At 43.9% G+C, this 23,015-nt stretch overlaps 1 protein-coding gene across 1 annotated transcript in view; it reads right to left on the bottom strand.

Annotated features, from left to right (window-relative positions):
• Gars1 (glycyl-tRNA synthetase 1) overlaps positions 1-23,015 on the bottom strand; it is a 42,442-nt gene that overhangs the window by 11,852 nt on the left and 7,575 nt on the right. The window contains exons 2-10 of the mRNA XM_085840604.1: positions 21,760-21,861; positions 20,112-20,214; positions 17,806-17,947; positions 15,964-16,052; positions 15,010-15,086; positions 12,232-12,377; positions 7,108-7,257; positions 4,922-5,084; positions 2,339-2,503 (exon numbers count right to left, since the gene is read on the bottom strand). Of these exons, the coding sequence (XP_085696730.1) occupies positions 2,339-2,503; positions 4,922-5,084; positions 7,108-7,257; positions 12,232-12,377; positions 15,010-15,086; positions 15,964-16,052; positions 17,806-17,947; positions 20,112-20,214; positions 21,760-21,861 (1,137 nt within the window). The remainder of the gene's footprint in view (positions 1-2,338; positions 2,504-4,921; positions 5,085-7,107; positions 7,258-12,231; positions 12,378-15,009; positions 15,087-15,963; positions 16,053-17,805; positions 17,948-20,111; positions 20,215-21,759; positions 21,862-23,015) is intronic.

A 23,015-nucleotide genomic window follows, 5' to 3' on the forward strand; every position in this document is an offset into this window, starting at 1 on the left:
CTGAATATCGTGCCATCAAATAGCTAATGAACATGGCAGGACATGGCTGTAAGTCCTGGTACTCAGTTAGTTCACCTGACTGAACAGAGAGAAACTCATAAAATGTGGGTAAAGAGGAACCCGGTGTCATACCTATGGCACCAATTGTTTCAAGTAGCATACAGTGGACTGACTGCCAGTGTCACTGTAAACCCCTGCAATGAAATCCTGACATGGAGGTGCCTTTAGGAAGTCACTAGGTCACAAGAGGAAAATTCCAATCACGAGGTAAGTGCTCCTCATTAGAGAGCTCAGCAGAGAGCTATCCTGCCCTCTTTCCAACAGGGGTGAAAAAAAGATGGCAGTCTTTAAGACTCTTAACCAGCCCAGAGAACACCAGCTTCTTTCCTGGACTGTACCTTCTAGAAATCTGTTGAATTTTGTTGTAAGAGCATAAACCAAGACACAACCTTACGGATGTGTTCTGTAAGAACAAGAGAGCCTATAAGGCATGAGGCGATCTTGGTTATTTTTAAAATGTCAAGCTAACAAGTTAATAATGAAGTTATTCAAAATATATCTAAGACATTGGGTTCTAACACTTGGGCGGCAGAATCAGGCAGATCTCAGGCTAGACTGGTCACATAGCGAGTTCCAGGACAGCCAGGACTAAACAGTGAGACTTTGCCTTGAAAAACAACAAAAACAACAAAATGTGTAACACATCTGTCCAACTGACTCAGCCCTATACCATACACTTTCTACATCCAGTCACAAATAAGCCTAACTTAAATTAACAAACTAAACAGGTTTAGGTCAAGAACGCAGGCTTGAAGTCAGAGAGTTTAGACTACAGCCCAGTTCCACCTCCGCTCCAGCCTGAGGCTCGGAGACTCTTCCCTCTTAGCATTTGAGCATCTTCAGGAAGAGAAGAGATGTAGAGGGCTGCATAAGACAATGTAAAGCACTCAGAAGCATAGCTTGTAACAGCAACAAATGTGAACGAACAAGAAAGGTGGATGAAAGGCAGGCCAGGCCAGGGTCGGAATCTCAACTGATACCGTGTGCTCTACTGCTACTTTAAATAAAACCAACAGAAGAACGGGGTGAAAAGAGAAAGGCAAGCAAGGCAGTAGTGGTGCACACCTTTAATCCCAGCACTTGGGAGGCAGAGGCAGAGGCAGGCGGATTTCTGAGTTCAAGGCCAGCCTGGTCTACAGAGTGAGTTCCAGGACAGCCAGGGCTACACAGAGAAACCCTGTCTCGAAAAAACCAATAAAACAAAAGAGAGAGAGACAGACAGACAGACAGACAATAACATAAAATCAAGAAAGATTTTATTGGTTTAATATGAAATAAGGAAACTCCAAAAAAAAAAAATCAGGAGAGTAGAAATATATGTAATGGTATCTGAACTCTTAAAATAATTACTATCCACCTGGCACTTTCGTGTCACTGTTTCCTCTTCTAGGACAAGCAGTCCCTCCTGGAGGGACAGGAGGACAGGTTTAAGGCTAGCCTTGGCTACATAGGTAATTTGAGAATAACCTGGGCTATGTGAGATCTTGATTCAAACAAATAAACAAATAAACCCAAAATCCAAACAATAAAGATATGCATGTTATCACACATTTATACATGCACGTTATCCACAGAAAAATCATCTAGAAACTGGGAATGTTGGAGACCTGCTTATAATCCTAGCACTGGGAAGGCTGAGCCAAGAGGTTTATGGCTTATGCCAGCCTGTGCTAACACAGATGACTGCATTTTATAAAAGCCAATGATCTCATGTAGCTCAGAGACCCTGTGCCACAGCAGCTTCTCTCCTTGTTCGTGAAGATGCCTCCAACATGCAGCAGGGAGAGCCAGACACTCAGGCCTTGCTCAGGCGTCTCCAACACTACCCACACATAAAAGAGTTAGCTACAGCCTGCTGATTTTCATTCCTAAAAGTGGAACTGGAATGGAAGGACATGATGGAGGTAATCTGAAGATCTCTGGATTTTTATCAAATACAAAGAGCGAAAGAGACCAGAATCTATCTCCTAAATCTACCAAATAATTCTCTAAGGGTAAATGTTTTTAACCCTACCACCAGTGTTTGCTAGATGCCTGTCAGGAGGCCGGCCCATCTCAGCTCCACTGAGGAATGGTATAGCACTATGCACCCAAGGACAGACTCACCTGTGCCACCCCACCATCACCCTTCCCTCCCTACCTAAAGCAGCTATCTGTCTCCCAAGGGCTTTCCAACACATAGGGTGGCCCCTCTTTACAAGTCAGGGTTAGTTCTTTGGTTCACTCTGGCATGAAGAGCAGTGAGTAGCGGTGTAAAGCCTCACTGCGGGCTACTCACATAGGATGTTTTGGACTCGGCATCCCAGCAGTCGCAGGCGTAATGGGCCATCTCATTCTCCATATGCTGCCGGAAGCGGAGTTTATCAGGAGATATTCCAACCTTCGTGAGGTAGAGGTAGATGCGGCCAATAAAATAGCCTAATACTGAGTTGTTAATCACGCCCTGAACAAATAGAAGAGCAGCAAAGAAGAATGAATACTTCTGAAGGCTGATGGACTCTGTCTACCTGCATACCTAGCCACTTCAGTCTACTGAAAACAGGACACACACAGTAAATGTCCTTCCCACTGAAAGAACAATTTCAAATACCCACAAGGTGATCTTGGTTTTTTTTTTTTTTTTTGGTTTTTCGAGACAGGGTTTCTCTGTGTAGCTCTGGCTGTCCTGGAGTTCACTTTGTAGACCAGGCTGGCCTCGAACTCAGAAATCCGCCTGCCTCTGCCTCCCGAGTGCTGGGACTAAAGGCGTGCGCCACCACGCCCGGCGATCTTGGTTATTTTTAAAATGTCAAGCTAACAAGTTAATAATGAAGTTATTCAAAATATATCTAAGACATTGGGTTCTAACACTTGGGCGGCAGAATCAGGCAGATCTCAGGCTAGACTGGTCACATAGCGAGTTCCAGGACAGCCAGGACTAAACAGTGAGACTTTGCCTTGAAAAACAACAAAAACAACAAAATGTGTAACACATCTGTCCAACTGACTCAGCCCTATACCATACACTTTCTACATCCAGTCACAAATAAGCCTAACTTAAATTAACAAACTAAACAGATATATTGAGGCTGTTTTGTTTATTCTGAAAAAAATGTTTTCTTGTCCACTGAAATTCATCTGCTCCATATAGGACATATCAGTTTATAACTTTAGTACTGGACCTATTTCCCATCACTGCAAGGATGTTGGCTGGTTACTTTTATCAACTTGACACAAACCTAGGTATCCCTGAGTAGGAATCTCAACTGAGGAACTGCGTCCACCATACTGGCCAGTGGGTATTTTCTTGATTGCTGTAGAAGGCATGCAAGTCCTTGTGCTCACAGATAAGCACTAAGGAAGCCAGGACCACTAAGCACATAGGTAGGATGTCTATTCAAAGGGAGAGATGTCGAACCTGCTTTCCACCCAGAAGACAGAACAGAGAGAAAGCTGGGAGCAGACTTGGTTGATAGCCGGGTGACCTTTGAGATATCTGTGTGGCCAGGCCACACCTGACCGTCCCTGGGACTCTTATCTTGGGCTTCTTTGTCTCAGTTACTCTATGGCACTATCCTGTCGCAGACCATTTTCTTGAGCCCGTTTTCTCAGTTAATTTTTATGGAAGGCGTTACTTGTACTTTACAAAGAGCTCCATGGAGTCACGTCTTAAGCCTTGGTGTACACATAGGACTGAGTTACTTATCACCAGGAAGCTTTTATGCCTGTGGTTTGTACCAATACTGGCTACTGAGTCACACTGAATTGAACGAGCTTCTTATCTCCTAAGGACAGTTATTCTGCTGGCCATGGACACAGAGACCCCTGTAGGTTGCTAATTCATACTGGAGGGTCCAGTCCACTATGGGTGATGCCATCCCTGGGAGGTAGACCTAGGTGTATAAGAATGGTACCTTAGTAAGGCGATAGGCAAGTCAGTAACTAGCATTTCTCTATTGGTTTCTGCTTCAAGCTCCTACCCAGCTTCCCTCAGTGATGGACTATAGACTACAAATAAGTGTCTAAAAAATAAACCCTTTCCTCCCACGTTGCTCTGCTTATGGGATTTAGCACAGCAGGTTATTTCTGCAAAGCGGATGATACCTTTTCTTATATACTTCTAAAGTTAGAGCTAAGTGCTTTTCCAGGCAAGCCACTCACTACTGGGAAGCAGCTACTGAGGGTATTCACTCACTCATTTCTCCAGGCAGATATTTGAAGAAACTCAGAAATATACAAGGCCTAAAGCCCATGCTGTGGGCAAACACGGGGGCCTGGATCCCTTGGTGTTCGCTTTCCCTGAGTAAATTTCTGTCTCTTCCAAAGTTGTGTAAATTGTTAAAGTAGAATCAGTTAGATACAGGACAGCTGAAACTAAGACCAATTTTTAAATGCTGTGTGTGCGCAGTTGTCCAGGAGTTGGTCCTCTCCTTCCACCATGTGGGTCCTAGAATCAAACCCAAGCCATAAATAGGACTTCACAGCCGGTGAGCCTGCTGGGCCACTTCCCAGGCCCATCTGAGAAACGGTTTAACATTAGATCCTGGCCCAGAATAATTAGATCCTGGTCAAGATAATTTTCTCTCTTGATACTAATACCACAAAGTAAATTCTATATAAAACAAATAGTATATAGGGACTGGAACTGCAGCTTAGAGCTAGGTCACTTGCTCAGCAAGGTTTGCTCATCAGCACCACAAAAGACGAAAACCGCCAGGGTTGAGAATGCAGTTCAGGCACTTGCCTGACCTACACCGCGGCAAAATAAGTAAACAAAAATATCACCAGCGTCAAATATGTCATTACTCAGTGCACAACCAAGCTGCCAGGTCCTGCCACTGCTCACTGGGCATCATCTACATCAGTTCCCTGAGAATATTACCTGTTCAACAGCATCTCCCAGACGCATCTTCCGAGCAGACTGTCCAGTGACCTGGGCTTTTGCTGAGTACAAATAAAGGCAGAGGTCGGCCACACTTTGGAACTTGGGATGGTCTTTCTCAGTGGGATCTACAAAGTGCTCAATCTCTGCCATTGTAAACTCCCTGGAAGGAAAAACAAGATCAAAATCTGCATGCAACAAGGTTCCCATTTCCGGCTGCTCACTCCTCTAGATAAAGGGCCCCAACCCCAGGCTTTTCTTATGACTAGCTTCCTAAAGAAATTACCCAAAGATTTCTGGATTAGGTTTGTGTAGGAGATTGCTCTTTTAAAAAAACACCAATAACTGGCCTAGTAGACAAGCTGTGGTAGAAAGCAGGCTTGGCACGCTCAAGGCCTTGGGTGTGAGCCCTAACAACGAAGTAACCGCAACAACAGAAATAACAACTCCTCTTAATAGTAATCCCTTCTATATAGCTATAACCGAGTATCGGTTATAAATAAAAGTAATTTTTAAAAGCAGATTAATATATCCTTTAAAATAAGAAACAAGCAAAGGTCACATAGAAGAGAAACAAGATGCTGGATAGTAACAGCCACATAAAATGACTCTGCTTAAAGCGTCAGATCTCTGCATAAATATATACCAAAGGAAGTCACAGACATTTACTTTTCAAAGAATAGGAAATTAGAAGTGAACTGAAATGGTTCTCCAGGTTTTAAAGCAGGTTGATTGACTGTGTTTTATAGCTCCAAACAAGTAAATGACTGATAATGGCACCAAACAGATGGTCTCGTTAGAGTGAGAGCATCTAAATAAAGCATGATTCCAGGCAAAGGACGCTGGGCATGAACTGAACAAGCCACGATCAAGCTCAGCACATAATGACGAAATAAGTACGCACATGGCAATGGCTTTCCAAAGAGATTTCTCTCAACTGCAATTTAGTAGCTATTACAGGGGAAGGGAGAGTGGTTTAAGTTAATTTTATGAGTCAAAATCTTTTTAAAAAATGGACACAATCTCACTGGTGTACTCTCACGATTATCACAGATGTTTTAGAAGCAACACAAAATTGCACAGATTGGCCCTAAACACATGAAATGTACTGCCAAGAGCTCTGGGTTTTTAATTTTACTCGTTAATGGCACTTTTTTCCTTGGTCTCAGAGCACTAAGTCTTAATTACCTTTCAGCAACTGTAAAATGTGTCTGTGCACATGAAAACGCAGGTGAATATGGTGCTGTGCCCTCACAGGACGTACAGCAGGGCTGACAGGAACCAACTCATACTGTGCAGAGAAGACCAATTAAGGGTCCTACCCAGAATCCCCCAAGTGGTGCTGCCAAAGTCTTCCCGTGTGCTCTATAGAAAACTTCATGTCAACTGCAGTTAATAATGCACTAATAGTCTCATCATCTCAGTACCTGCTGAAAGGGTTAAGGTTGTGACCTCCAAAGTAACAACTGAAAGGCAATGACGTAAAAGTTACGAGCTTGCCTTTGGTCATCAGTCCAGGATGTATGTGTGGCTACACAACCTATTTTTTGTATGGAATATAGTACTCAGAATGAAAATGTCAAAGAGAAATGTGGAAATCATAAACTTAAATCACGGTAAGCTTCGAGAGTAAGAGACTAACCAGTGCCAGGATGCTTCTCAGGCATGCCTGGACACAGCAGACAGAGCAGGATGTCAGACAGGCGGGTGTCTGAACTCAGCAGTGTTGGCTTGCCAACCGCCCTGTCATCAACCCCTACAGGCTTACACCTGTACACAGGCACCTACAAGAGGGTGCATCCTGGACACACCTTCAGCAATCGAGAGAGAGAGAGAGAGACAGACAGAGACAGAGACAGAGAGAGAGAGAGAGAGAAAGACAGAGAGAGAGGACACAGACACAGACACAGACCGCCCCTGTACTCCACAGCACTGACAGAAATGCACTGGTTTTAACATAATGATTATCATCAGGATCTCTACATCCTCAAGAGGTGGTGAGCAAAGAAAAGATTTCAGACCAAGTAGGAACCAGAAGCTCTCATCTTTGCTCTTTCCTTTCCTCAAGCAAAACTGCCACCTTCACCAGAGGTTACACTTGAGAAAACAACAGAAACAAACTGTGGTCAAGGTTAAAGTACAAGTGTGGCGGTTTCCATCTCCATCCCGACACCAACAGTGAGTACCTGACTCGGATCAGTCCAGACCGAGGTGAGATCTCATTTCTGAAGGAGTTTCCAATCTGGGCAGCAGCAAAAGGCAATTTCCCTTGGTTGAATTCCAAAAGTCGTTTGAAATTCAGGAAAATTCCCTGTGCAGTTTCTGGTCTCAGATATCTGTAAAATTAAATAAACCAGTCTATTACAAGTAAGATTTATTCCAATAAAACAAAGCCTGTTACAAGTAAACCACCACAACTATCTTTCTCACAGTAAAATTATGCTCACGGTCTAAATAAAAGATTTTAAAAGGAAGAGATCCTGCCCTAAGGAGCAAACACTCCCACAGACCCACGGGGCAGACTAAGAGCTTGGGATGGCCAAAGTGCCACCCAAACTCTCCTTATCTCTTTACTCCAAGTCCACTGAGTCACGACAGTGGTCTGAATTAGAATGGCCCCCATTCATCCCCAAGTTTGAATACTTGGTACCCAGTTGATGGGACTGTTTGGGGAAGTATTAGAAAGCATGGCCTTGTTGCTGGAGCTGTGTCCCTGGGGGTACACTGAGGTTTCAAAAGATTTCTGTCATTCCCAGAGTGCTCTCTGCCTCCTGCTTGCGGTTGGAGATGTGAGCTCTCAGCTGTTCCTGCCACCATGCCTTCACATCACTGCAGACTCTAACCCTCTGAAACCTTAAACAGCTGGATACGCTCTTTCATAAGCTGCCTCGGCCAGTTGTCTCTCCCATATTCCCTCCCTTGCCCTGTTCTCTCTCCCATCTCCCACCCCACTTAACTCTCCCATTCTAGTCCCCTTTCTCTCTCCTAAACACTACATTCTACTTCCCCATCCTTCTGACTACTTGGATTACAGTGTATAATTATTGAAACATTAAATACTAACATTCACATATAAGGGGAAAATGTAATATCTGTCTTTTGGGGTCTGGGTTACTTCACTCAGGGCATCTTGTTTCTGATTCCATCCATTATCCAAGGCATTGCTTCCTTGGTGATTTCTTAGCATGTCTGTTATTGTAGAAAAAGGCTGTTGACTGTGTTAACTGTATCCTGCTATTCTGTTCAAAGTGTAGAGGTCTCCTGGTGAAAGATCCTAGGATCTTTTAGGGGCACTAACACTAACGGCCTTTTGAAAAAGCATATGGAAACCTACTACTATAGAAGCTTCCTTTAAAAAAAAAAGTCAACATATAATGTGAGAGACAATACCCCCAAGGAGACATCTTATGTCTCCAGACATTCCAGTGTCTGGATTGGCCAAAGGGTCTCATGGGCCTCCCCAAATATCACAAGTTATTGGTTGCTCTCGACAACCTGACAGTAACGCCCTATGCTGAAAACACAACTTGCTTATTATGTCATCAAACATGGAGAACTTGAAACTTAATTTCAACTAACTAGCATTCACGGTACTGGAAGTACCTTCCTGCAAGACATACTAGTGCAATATTAGCGCAATGTTATGGATAACCAACCACCTGCTTAAAAACTCCAATCTAAGGCCCACTGCATGAAACGGAACAATACTTGATACTGCTAAAGTGGCCAAGAGCTGAAACTACACAGGTAATAGGCCTAGGGGAGACTATTATTTAATTATGCCTAATGACACACTGCTATACCTAACATCAGAGCACTCAACCCACACTAGAGAAGCTTCTCTCAGAGGATGGTAATTAACATGGAGACCCACAACTGGACAATGTGCAGTGAGAGACTTTGGAGCACTCAGTCTAACTGGTATGGTTTCATTACACCCCTCCCCTTCACAGCTCAGAGATCTGGGTGGGAAAGGAGGTGGAAAGATTCAGAGAGCCAGGGGTGGTGGACAACTCCCAGGAGACAGCATCTTAGACAACAGGGCTGATGTACACATGACCTCACAGAAACTATGGTAGCATGCATAAGGTCTGTACAGGTCTGGGCCACGTTGAGTCGCACCACTGAGAAGGGGAAGTGGGTACAGAATCCCAGCCCTAACCAAGACGCTATTTGCAACTGATACCTACTGAGGGAAAAAAATTAGTTTTTTGCAATGGAGTGTGTCACTGGGTATATCAATCACACTCCAGGGAAGGTCTCATGCCTAGGAATAGGGGTGTGTGTGTGTGTGTGTGTGTGTGTGTGTTAGATTTTGTTTTGGTTTTCTGAGCATGTTGCTGATTTGAAAGAGTAAGAACATGAAGTTAGGTGGTAGAGAGGTAAGGATGATTTGGGAGCGAGGTGTTGGGGAGGAGAGAAACATGATCAACACATAATGTATTTAAAAAGTTTTCTTACCTAACAAAACGCTGCCCTTTTCATGGTCTCATTACAGCGACAGAAAAGTAACTAAGCTAACCAGTAAGGCCTCTGAGCAACCACTGCATGGAGGCAGACGCCAAATTTAGTTCCTTTTGAAAATAAGACCTATCCCTTAGTGTACTTTTTTAAAGTCTTTTTTGAAAAGTTGGCATACAAAATAATGGTTTTCATTCTGGCATCGTCATACACAGGTTACTCCTCCATCCCTGTTTATCCCCGCTCCTCCACTGCCCTTCTCTACCCTCCTGACCGGACTCTGGCTGGTCCTCCTGAGACCCACTCGGCCCCCCTCTTCCAGCACTCTTCTACTTTCCCTGCCTGTTTCCCTAAGATATTTTCCTCCATCACGGCTAGTGCACCCCTCCTCTTTTTTAAAAGAAAGATTTATTTCCTTTATTTTATGTCCTTGAATGTTTTGCCTGCATGTATGTGCACCACATATATGCAGTGCCTTCAGAGAGCGAAGAGGGCATCCAGTTCCCTAGGACTGGGATTCCAGAGAATTGTGAACTGCCGTGTGGGTGCCAGAGTGCAGTCCCCAACCACGTCAGGTCTCTTTCTCACATCTCTGTTTTCTGCGTTGTACTGTCTACCAAATGTCTGTCTTTATCTTAAAGATAAAGTCAATCAAATATACCTGCCTTAGTTACTGCTCTAGTTCTGTGAGGAGACACCATGACCAGGACAACTTATAGAAGAAAAGTATGTGATGGGAGCCTGCTTACAGTTTCAGACCACCTGACCAGCATGGTGGGGAGTGTGGCAGCAGGAGGGCATAATTCATAGCACTAGCTAAGAATTCTACATCCAGATCTACACAAAACTTCAAATCCCACAAAGCAACTTCCTCCAACAAGGACACACCTACACCAACAAGGAGCCTTCCAAACAGCTCATCAGCTGGGGCTAAGTATGCAAATCTGTAAGACCACGGTGGGGGTGGGGGGTGGGGGGCGCATACTCATTCAAACCACAACAGCATCATAGCCAGTGCCCTCTCTAACTTCAGAAAAGACTGTGCAAAATATTCACTTAAAAAGTGTTCCTAAGCCGGGCGTGGTGGCGCACGCCTTTAATCCCAGCACTCGGGAGGCAGAGGCAGGCGGATTTCTGAGTTCGAGGCCAGCCTGGTCTACAAAGTGAGTTCCAGGACAGCCAGGGCTATACAGAGAAACCCTGTCTCGGGAAAAAAAAAAAAAAAAAAGTGTTCCTAGAGGCTTACTGCAAAATAGTAAAACAAGTTTAAAACCAAGAAAAAGAAACCCTAAAGTTTACTCTCGTTCATTCTAACAAAACTACTATTCATTTTTATGGCCCTTTCCATGTTTCATTAAAATATAAGTGTGGCTACAGGGTATATTCTAAGTAGTGTATATAAAACTATGCCATTTCCTGTATGATTTTACACTTTTCCTATTTTTAAGTAAGTAAATGCTCACAGGTTAACTGTAACTGAATGTCAGACTGAAATGATCTACTTGACGACAATTAGTTTAACCTCTCTCAAGTCAATGGACAAATACACTATTCTTACTTTCAACTAACATACTTATTTTTTTTTCCTTTTAGATTATTTCCTAATATGGCCCGTGTCCTAGTTTGGGTTTCTGTAGCTGTGATGAAACATGATGAACAAAGCAACCGAGAAGGGAAAGGGTTTATTCAGCTTACACTTCCTTAGCACTGTTCATTATTGAAGTCAGAACAGGAACCTGAATGGAGTAGGAACCTGGAGGCAGGAGCTGATGCAGACGCCATGGAGCAGTGCTGCTTAGTGGTTAGCTCCTCCCACTTTCTTACAGAACCCAGGATCCTCAGTCCAGACTGCCCCACCCATCAATCTCTAATTAAGAAAATGACTTACAGCTGATCTTATGGAGGCATTGTCTCAGCTGATGCCCCCTCTCTTCAGATAACTCTAGCTTGTGTCAAGCTAGTATAAAACTAGCCAGCACAGCCTGAAGGTGGCTCTCGTTAGGAAGCTCGCTTGCTGCCACAGCTATGAACCTGAGCTCAGTCACTGGAGCCCACATGGTGGAGAGAACTAACTTAAGAAAAATACCTTTCACTGAAAATTCCATGCTTATTACTTTGTATGTCAGGTTGAAATATTAAAAAGGGGGGCGGGGCTAAGGTGGAAAAAAAAAATCAAGGCCCGCCTACATGTCATCTACAGACCCACATTACATTAAAAAGAGAAAAGGAACCACGCGTGATGTTATGCTGTGCAGAGTCAAGGGAAGTGAGACAGCCCTACATATGCAGAGCCACGAAAGGCACAGCCCTGCTGCCTGCATAAGAGCTGTCTTTTTTTTCCCCTTCCCTTCTCCCTTGCTCATCCCCCACCCCCACCCCGCTCGCTCTGGGCCCCAGCTCTTCACTGCTGAGCCATCTCACCACCCCATAAAAGCTGTCTTATATTTTAAGAGTGTGGACTAGATCCACGCTCTCCAGCACCATGGGCCACTAGATAGGTCTACGTTAATGAAAGTGAAACGAATGTTGAAATTCAATCCTCAGAAACACTGGCTTCTTTTTAAATGCTAAAAAGCCACACATGACTAGTAACTCTAGTCACAACACAGCACAAAATGCAACTGCAACGGACGGATTCAATCATTTCTAAATATAATGCATACTCAAAGACATAAAACACTCTCTCCCTGCCCATCCTGTGAAGCTTACTGGAAGGTCTGATGATCATGGACTTCTGCAAACACAACCCCCACCCTGCAGCCTTCCTCTTGGCCCTGAAGTTTACCTTTTGTCACAGGCAATTTTAATAAGTGTGTTAGATAAACAAATAAATGAAAAACAATACGTACCCAGGCATATTTCCTCCAGGCCCAATGAAGGTCTGGAACATTAAGTTAAAAGGTACCGGAGGGGACAGGTCATTGCCAGTGGTGGGAGATTTTACATTGTAGTTCACAAAAAGATCCGCAAGTTCCTGTTGTCCATAGTTATCAAGCTAAGGGCATATAGAGAAGATAATGAGTGCAAACGTTACAGAACAAGGCACAAGATCAAGTACTATCCACAGCTGCGTCCCACCACTGTTCCAGCCACACTAAGTGCAGGTCGCCAGCCCAACGCATGACCAGGAAAAACCCACTAACAAGGACGAGGTCTGCCTGGGGGAAAAGGGCTGACTCCAGGTCTGAGACATGAAGCAAACACAATGAGCCTAAAAGTATCCTGTCATATCAGTAAGCAAGGAAGTTACCGAAGAGTGCTAAGGTGCACTGAGAGACTCGGTGAACACTCCTGCAGCTCAAACGAGACAGTTCAACCATCAGCAATAGCTACCACTAAAGGAGAAGTATCAGTCTTTAACTTCTAAATCAGAACTGAGAACAGCATAAAACCGTGCAGACAGGAGGGACCTCACTGCGTCCATTTGGACTTTATGGAAATGATGGCCCGGGCACTGTTAGATGGATAGTAAGGATCCGACAAATCGTTTAAAGCAAGATAGAGGCATGGATCAAAGACGGAGTCTCCATTTTCTTTACGGCTGATAAGGGAAGTTTCCCATTTTCTTCAGTCAAAAGAAACAGCAGAGGACAAAAAGTCATTTTGGAATGCTCGTCATCCAGTGGGCCTGGGCCATGCGCACAGTGATGGACCCATGGAGACAAGCGAGCACTTAGCAAGTGTCTAAGCTCTAGTGATGACCAATCAGAGATGAACAGGCAGGGCCATGTGAATAGTGACGAGATTTTTTTCTCTATCATTTATTTATATTCCATAAAGTAAAAAAAAAAAAAAATCATTTCAAGGAATTTTAAAGAATTTTTTTTTTTTTACTTTTCAAGTATACTTGCTAATTTTTATTTTTTACAATAAAAAGTTTTAAAGCTGACTTTACAAATCTGTAAATGCAAACAAAGGTCAACAAAGTTGGGGGGTGAGGGGAAGCAAGGGAAGTAAGCAGTGCCAGTTGAGACCACACAGAGAGACAGGGAAACAAGGACGCAAACATCAGCAGCTGAGTCCACACCAGGAAAGAAAGAGCTGTTCCTATGGATGAGTGAATCTGCGCTTCAGAGGCGCTCCCACAGTCCCACAGCGGCACTGGAATCATGGCATGAACTAGTATGGCTTTGCCATGACGTGGCTCCATACCAGCTGGGCTTTGAGCCATGAGGCTAGAGGCCATTTCTGAGAACTGCATCAGCTGCCACCCTCACTCTTCACTGAGGCTTTATATATAACAACTGCAACAAAAATCACTGTCCTGAATACGAAAGTCTAGTGTTCAAACTGCAATCACAGGTCCCCAGGTCTCAAAGTTTACTTTACTTGGAAAGGAAAGCAACAGGTAAGATCAAAGACACACTCCAAGGCATATATATGGCTATATGCCTTGGAGTTAGTAATGCTGAACGGAAAACAAGAAATCAGAGGGAGAAAGGCAGGCATAGTGGTGTACAGCTTTAATCCCAGTAGGCAGAGGCAGGACAGCCTGGTCTACATAGTGAGCCAGGACAGCCAGAGCTATGTAGTGAAACCCTGTCTCCAAAAACAAAAAATAAAATCAATCAAGGACAATTAGTGGCGTCTCTCATTTCCCTTTAATAAACATGAAGCCTTGGAAAAGGAAGGAAATAGAAGGAACCCATGAGACTGAGGCCACAGGCCACAGGTCCACTCCCAGCGCTGGAAAGAGCTGCAACTGTAGTAGAAGTGTAATTTAAAAAAAAATAATAATAACTTTCTAAACTTAACAGCATTAGTGTGACAAGCTTCGGGCAAGTGACAAACTATACATCACAGGGACTGACACTGCTAGATGGGTAAGCAAGCAGACTAACAAAGTGTTTAAATGGAGAAGAAAATTTCACATCTGATGTTGGAAGGCAAAACTAATTATCAGAGAAGAATGTGCATGCTTAAAAGAGAAATAGGCTAAGGGTAGCAAAGAGTCTAGCAATTTCCATGAAAGAAAAGCAAACTGTTAAAAATCAGCATGGTGGCGAAGGCTGATGAGGAATGCCAATTCAAAAAGATCTAAAAACAAACAAACAAACAAAACAAAACAAAATAACCCAAAGGGGGTAGGTGGGACAGTTCAGTGGGAAAGGGTATTTAGCACCAAGCCTGACGGCCTGAGTTCAAACCCAGGGATCTATGCAGTGGAAGGAGAGCGCCAACCTGACTCCCTATAGCTGTTGTCTGGCCTCCACCCTAGACCACAGCAGGGGCCACTCCTTCTCTCACAAGGTGAATAAGTAAACTTGACAAAACCAAAACAAGCCAGCAAATGTTAGAGTTCTCTACCCAGTTTTAGACAGAGCAATAGGCTTTAGAGCTAGGCATGAATGCTATGCTTGTAATCCCAACAACTGAGAGGCTGAGGCAGGGGGATCACATCAAGCTGGTGACCAGCTTGTGCTAGTCATGAGGTCTAGACTACTTTGGGCTAGACAGAGACTTCGATGAAAAGACACAGGAAGAAAAGTAGGACCACAACTGTTTGTCGTTAGAAAATGTGAGGTATGCCCCATGACTGACATAGTATAAGAAAAACTGTAAATGCATTTTGCTCAGGCAGAACTCCCGAAGGGCGGGTTGTTCTGATGTGTCTCCCGACTGCTCACCTGGGCCAAGACACTTTCCATCTCTGACTTCTTCTCAGCAGAGCACTTCTTATCCGACATCAGTTTCTGTAAATGAGCTAGAAGAACAGTGCTAGTAAGCAACAGTTTCCAGCAAGGAAGGAGAGCACATTCTGAGCACCAATGCTGGGCAATAAAGACAAATACAAACTATATATTTGGGATGGGGGGTGGGGAGAGGCTGGAGAGATGGCTCAGCAGGTAAGAGCACCGACTGCTCTACTGAAGGTCCTGAGTTCAATTCCCAACAACCACATGGTAGCTCACAGTCACCCATAATGAGATCTGACACCCTCTTATGGGGCATCTGAAGACAGCTACAGTATACTTAATTATAATATAAAATAAATCTTTAAATATAAATATATATTATATAAATAAAATTTATATATTATATATGAATAAATATATTATTTATTTATTTTATGTGTATATGAGTACACTACTGCTCTCTTCAGACACTAGAAGAGGGCATCGGATCCCATTACAGATGGTCATGAGCCACCATGTAGTTGCCGAGAATTGAATTCAGGACCTTAGAAAGAGCCGTCAGTGGTCTTACCCGCTAAGCCATCTCTCCAGGACCCGAAGCTAATGTTCTTATCTTCTACTTGTTCACTGACACTTTCGCAGGGAGGTCTTGATGTTACCTAGGTAGAAAACCCTGTGCTGATGATGGAATCCAGGACTCTAAACATGCTAAGAGTCTACCACTGAGCTACAGTCCCGGCCCATAATAATGTCTTGATCACTTGCTGATTAGAAAAATTACTATCTAAATATAACTAATCTGTAGGTGACTCTGTAACATAAGTTTGAAACGTATGTTTAATCTGAATATGTTAAAACAAGCCAATTTTTAAAAAACAACAGAAAAACTTGAGAAATAAGTTCAAGCTTGTTTTGATCAAGCACAAGAAAGATGCAGACGCATACCTTTCAACAGGTGGTCTGCTCGGAAGCACTCTCCGTTCTTCACGTCCTTCACCATGAAGTCAGCAAATTTGTCTACATGGCCAGAGGTCCTAAGTGAACAAGCAAACCAACAAGTGAACACACAATATCATCCTAGCAGAGATCCGCTATGGAAACTTCTAGTTACTTCAAATGATGTTCTGCTGGGACACACAAGTGAAAGGATGTCTTGCTAGAGCAAGCACGTGAAAGACTGTTCTCCTGAAGCAGACATATGTGAGAGGACACTTGATAAATATGACCCCACAGACAGTGGGGAATGAGTGCTGAGCCTTGGTTTGGTTTGCTCCACCTTTCTAGTCTCTGCTCACCACAGGCATGTATTGGTTCGCCTTAAGTTGTGTTGTCAAGCTCAACTTGTGCTAACTCTGCCACTGAGAGAAACTTGCCCAAGAACTGCTCCTGAGATCCCCACAGCAGCTTTTAGCTTCTGCAGCCTCATCTCAGGCTGGTTGGCGAGACAGGTGGTTTCTTCAGGATTGAACTACAGCTGCCTGGTGTCTGCTTGCTCAAAGGACTGGACCAAAGCTGTTGGTTCGAGCCTGTTGTCTGCCTGCCTAGAGGACTGGTCTGCAGCTGCTGAGTCATATTTGGTGTTTGCTATGGGACTGAACTGCTGAGAAAGAGCAAGCTCACCCTAAACAACTACTGCTGAACAGGTCCACTTCCCCCACATCCTAACGACTTTTCTCTTCCACTCCCTCTGCTGGGTGGTGGGCCAGAGGAGAGGGTGAACCCTTATTAAAAGTAGGTACAAAAAATTTATGCTTACAAGTATGTTTATCCAGAGTTTAGATTCATGCATATCAAGACAGAAACTACATCTAAAGTAACAATATATGGCAGACAGAGACACATGCCCTGAGAAAACTCCTTTCTTCTACCCTCTCAAGTATTTCTTTCCCAGGAAAAAAGAGATTATCTAGATTATACACATTTACAAACCGTCTTAAGGCTGTATGACATTTCAGGATAATTCAAGCTTAGCGAAGGCCAAAGCCATCAGATGAACTAAGACTCACAGCTCAGCAGATCCTCACCTACAGTGACTTTAGTATTTAGTTACTGTAAGTGGGACAAATAGCTCAACGAATTTATCCAGATCTTACAGACTCATCAACAGGGACGCCTCGGATTACTAAGAGCACCTCAAAGAGGCTAATAATAAAAACTGCTCCTTCCCAGACAGCATTAAATGGTAATAAGGGTGAGACACAAAGTGGTAAGTAAGAATTCCTCTTGCACAGTTACAGAAACCCCACCCTACCTGCAATAATCTTGAATCTTATCCTTTGCATTTGGGTGAGAATGCCTACTATACTAGCATTTTACACCATGGAAATTAATAGCCAAGGGAATATCCACAAATGTAGCTATGCAAACACAAAGTCATAAATACTTTAACTTAAATCCATAAGTTAGCATACTAATTAAACTATGTTACACTTGTAAAACACAATATTATGCTATCATCAAGAAAAATGCTTTTTAAAATTATTCATTCACTGTATGTCCGTATGTGGGTGTATGTGACAAGGTCAGAGGGCAAGCTGTAGGAGTCAGCTCACCCTCTATACTATGTGGGACTAACTAATTAAACTAAGGTTATCAGCTTTGCCAGCAAACACTTTGACCTGCAGAAGGGGACAAACAGCAATTTCAATGTGGCCACCTGTGAGCAGCAGGTATATACTGCTTTTGTTTGTTCTTCACTAATTTTCTAAATGAACACAGACAGCTTTTGTAATCAAAGGGTTAACTATTAACTTGTAAAGGCCCTCTCCCACCGAAGCAGAAGCTCACTTTAAAACTGGCTCAGGGGTGAGCATGGTGCAGTCAATTTCCAGGATCTGCTCCTCTTGGATAAAGTGCTGCCTCCAGGCCTGGATGATATTGTTCTTCAAAGCACATCCTACCGGCCCGAAGTCATACAATCCACTGACACCTGTGAGGAAGAGAGGCAAACATGGCTTTTCCTGTCACTCTGACTCAGATGTTGCCCACAGGTCAAGCCTCTGCACCACAGAGCGTTACTTACTGCTGGCTGACTGTGGAAAACTAAAAGCTCCCTCTACTCACTGAAAAGGCAGACTGCAATGTACGTGGAGAACCAGCTACACAGGCAGGGGAAATTACCTAAGGGCCAGCACTGTGTTCTCTGAATTACGTTGGGTACTTGGGCTGTCATTTAAACCTCAAGAGGTAAGACATTCAAAGATGTGCTTAGCAAATCCAGACAAGACACAGTGACAAAGCACTACAGGCTGATCACTTCGAGGACCTGTTTAACCAGTAGGCCTTTCTTATAGCACTCAGAAAAACTTGTGTCATCTTCCTGCCTGAAGAACACCTTCCTTGACGAATGCCCACAAAGAATAAGCCAAGGCCCGTGTATGACAGTGGTCTGTGAGGAGGGGCAGCCAGGTATCAGAACTACAATAATGTTCTACACACCCAGGGCACCAGTAGGCCTTAGGAAGAATGTACCAATATATACACAGCCACAGCAAATGCCTAGTGTCTGAGCTTGTAATCACTACCCACTATGAGAAAAAAGGCTCCAAGAATTCTCAGATGGAGTGAGAGAACTTGATACACTCAGCCTTTTCCCTCCCCCCCCCCCCCCCCCCCCCCCCCCGGTGCTCAGGGCACTTTGTAGACAGAAGAGGTGCAGAGTTTAAGACCCTAGGGGATGAAAGGACACCAAGGAAACCAGGCCTTCTAAACAACAGGAGCAACACCTATGTGAGCTCAGAGACCGAGGCAGTGTGTACAGGGCCTGCACGGGTCTGCACCAAATGGGATGCTGGAGCTGAAAGACGCAGACACACGTCCCCATTCCTAGCCCAGAGGCTAAATGAAAGGTTGGTTCTCTCCAACTCTCCAACTCTCGCTGGGGACACAAACTACTCCTAAGGGCAGGGCACATGCCCAGCAGTAGATGCCAACAGAAAAGGAGCTCAAAGGTCATGCCAGGGTGCTTTCTTTTTCCTTCTGAAAATTTATTTTCTTTTATTTTTTAATTCTTTTCTTTCTTTCTATCCTACGGGTCCTCTATGCACATATTATGGCTTCCAGTTTCATGTTCTTATGGGATTCCTGAGTGTGGGTGAGCACATCTCTGTGCCTTTATCTGCTTCTTGGGCTCTTTCTCTTCTGTTTGTTTTATTCCATTCCAATCTGGGTTTTTTTTCCCCTCTCTTATTACATTTTATTCAATTTACCTTTAGATAGCCGTTAGTTTTCCAGGGAGAGACAGAAAGGAGGTGGATGTGGATGAGAGGAAAAAGTGGGAATGAACTGGGAGGAAGAGAGGGAAGGAAAACTGGCGCACACCTTTAATCCCAGCACTCGGGAGGCAGAGGCAGGTGGATTTCTAAGTTCGAGGTCAGCCTGGTCTACAAAGTAAGTTCTAGGACAGCCAGGGCTATACAGAGAAACCCTGTCTCGAAAACAAAAAAAAAACAAAAAAAAAACAAAAAAAAAGGTCGACAGTGGTGACACACACCTTTAATCCCAGCACTCAGGATGCAGAAGCAAGTAGACGTCTGAGTTTGAGGCCAGCCTGGTCTACAGAGTTCTAGGACAGGACAGCCATGGCTACACAGAGAAACGCTGTCTTAGAAAATATATGTATATGAACAGAGAAGTAAACTTTACGGGGTGGGAGGGTAACTAACAGAGTGGGGTACTAAGAGTGAGCATTATGCAAATGTCAACTCTTGAACAAAAATGCATATTACATGACTCCTCTCCTTTATGGGATCTGACACAATTGAATAAACATCAGTTAGCAAGCCAAGCTCTTGACTAAGCATAGTGTGATTTAGATAAGTCTGGCCCCAAAGACACACTTTAGAACACTTGGCTCAAAGGGAGTGGCACTACTAAGAGGTGTGGTCTTATTGGAGGAAGTGTTGGGTGGGCTTGAGGTTTCCCAAGCTCAGACTCTGCTCAGCGTGGAGAGACCTTCCTCCCAGCTGCTTGCAGAAGGCAGTGTCCTGGCTGCCTTCTGATCAAGAGGTAGAACTCAGCTTCTTCTCCAGCACCATGCCTGCCCCATGCTGCCATGCTTCCCGTCATGCACTGTGGCTTCATTCACCCCCTACCTCCATAAATAGCAAAAGCCTGATCGTAGAAAAACCTCCTCTTCAATGTATCTTCCATTTTTGCTCTATCTACGATGTCATCTTTGGGCTGCAATGCCAGCTCCTATAATAGAAACAAGAAGAGAGTAATTGGACAGGTAAGTGGAGTTCTAACACATCTGCATTTGGTAGAATCCAGTATAAAATGCTAGAGACATAAGACGTTGAGGAGCTAAAATAGAGGCCTCAGTCCCCACAAACACTTTGAGCAGCAGTAAAGAAGCTGTGATAGTTTGGATCTTAAAGTCCCCAGCAGCTCAGAGTTGAAGGCTCACTGGCTCTTCAGTTGACAGTGTTGCTGGAAGTGGTGGAAACACCAGGAGATGCGCTCGCTCGCGTGCTCTCTCTCTCTCTCTCTCTCTGTGTGTGTGTGTGTGTGTGTGTGTGTGTGTGTGTGTGTGTGTGTGTGTTGAGGCAACAGTGTCCCTCTCCATATCATTTGCACCACAGGTCTGAGCAAACAGGCTGAATATAGACAATAACCCCTGACACTCTAGCCCAATAAGCCTTTGATTCCTCTGAGATGTGTCGCTCACAGCAATGGGAAGCTGAATAATGCAGACACTTCTACTCATGGAGCAGATATGATTACTTAAGATTGGAATCCTTCTGCCTACAATCCCAGAATTGAGTTATTGAGCCAGAAGGAGTTTAAAGTCAAACTGGCTACAGTAAGACTTGCTCTCAAGAAAACAAAAAAACAGACAGGACTACTACACTTCTTTGAAGTAATTTAAGCAATATCTCAGTTTATAATGTATTATGTAAGACATCACTTTAAAACCTCAGCTGCAAGGCTCAGAAGATGGCCCAGCAGGTAAGTGCTCATTGACTAACACAGGCCTGAATTCAGCAGCCCCTCTGCACCCACGTAAAAGCACAGTGTGGGGTCATGAATCTGTAACCCCAGCATTGAGGAGATGGAGTCAGAGGATGTCAGGAGCTCACTGGCTAGCTAGTATTGCCAAACTACTGAGGAACTCCAGGGCCAGTGAGAGATGCCTGTCTCAAAAAATAAAAGGGACAGCAAGAAGGGACCCGACAGGTACCTCTGGCACTGATGCACAGTCACAGACACAGACAACCCTCCCCCAATCCAAAACAAAACAAACGGACATCTTGGACTATTTAAATTTAATGCTAGGAGGTTTACAGTTTGAAAAGGTCTGGAGTTAAATATAAGATAGACTATAACAAAACTATTAAATCTAATCCCAGGTGAATTCTTAAAGCGGAGCATGATGTCTTCTAGGAAATTCATGTATTTTATTATGTCTAGGACTGGGGGACAGTGAGAGTGTGGGTTCAGATGGTGGGGAAGCTTTAGAGACAACATGGCATTGTAAGCTGCACTTCGTTCTTGAAGCAGGGTCTAATGTGCTAGGCAAATGTTCCACCACTGAGCTACACAGCCTTGAGCAGCTCTCAGAGAAGACAAGAAGTTGGTTAGGTAGAGGAGGAAGGAAAGGCACAATGAATAAAAAAAAAAATAATGACCAAATGGCACTTGTTCAGAAAGTTTTCGAGATCTTTCCTACCTGGAGAGATTAAACAAAGAGGAATAAGCCTACACCTACGGATGTTTCTGTCTTAGCATCCTAAGACTTACCTTTGCTTCCAGAACCCTCTTCCGGGCCTTGAGCTCAGCTACTGCTCTGTCCACATCCACTTGTGGGGCTTTATCTTCTTTTAACTTCCGTACAAAGTCTCCCTGGCCAACAAACAAGCTACAATCAGGACTGGTTTCAGAAATCAGCAAACACTAGTGCTCTTTTTAAACATGCACTTAAAAAGTATTTGTACACAAATACCAATTTCACATGTTTATTCTGTAAGAAGTATCAATAGCTGAAGGCCTGTGTCCACAGCATGCACAGTCCAGAAGACCACAAATAAGTGGGTTCACATGGTGAGTCTGTGGGGAGAGAACAGAGCTCACCTAGATATGGACTACTGACACTGAATGCTCAGGCAGGTTACCAGCACATCAGACACAGCTAAGTAGAGAATTAGTCACCTAAGAGACAGACTTTAAAAGTGCCTGAAACAGTTCAGAAAGCCAGAGTTTAAACCCTCGGGCTGGCGTAAAGAGCAGTAGTCTAATACATTCAATTAGAATGTATAAGAAAGTAAAAAAAAAAAAAAAAAAAAAAAAACCTTTTAAGTGGCAAAATTTGGGAAGATGGTTGACTATAAAATGTCACCAATTAACAGATCAGCACAAGAAAATCCAAACATACACACACAAGACGCCACACCGGGGCAAGCCACAGTAAGTAAAGGATGCTGGGATTTAAAGACTCAGCTTTCACTTCCTATCAGTAAACTGTGAAACCTGGAACAAACTGGAAATCTCTTTGGACTCCCGAGTATAGTAAATCCCCACAGACTTACCCCCACCTCCTAAACACCAAACCAACTACTGCAATAATAGTATGTGTGCAAAATGGCTGACATCTTTTGTTCTGCTTGCAGGTACCTCAGCCTGGCTGTGGCCACAGATGCTTCAAGCCAAATCTGTTCCACACTGAATCGTTTCTGTCTCTCGGGAAACATCAAGCTATGCTTCTTTAGCTCCAACACCCGACAGACTTCACTTCCCTATCTACCCTCTCCCCATCAGACAAGATGCCAGCTTGTCCCACCTCCAATCATCTAACATGAAACTAGTCCCAAGTAACCTCAACTTAGGCTGTTGTCATTTTTAAGCTTTACTTCCTGAACACAAACCACCCTTAGCTTGGTATCTGTCTCTTCCTTGTGCTCAGTGTCCATCTTCCTACCACTGTGTTTCCCTGAGCTTAGCAACAGCTCCCATATTTCCAAATGCTCCAACCTGGCTGCCCCCGACGCTGTCCCGCGCAG

This window comes from Mus caroli, unplaced genomic scaffold, assembly GCF_978045245.1.
Source record: "Mus caroli unplaced genomic scaffold, Mus_caroli_1 scaffold_7, whole genome shotgun sequence".
Taxonomy (NCBI): Eukaryota; Metazoa; Chordata; class Mammalia; order Rodentia; family Muridae; genus Mus; species Mus caroli.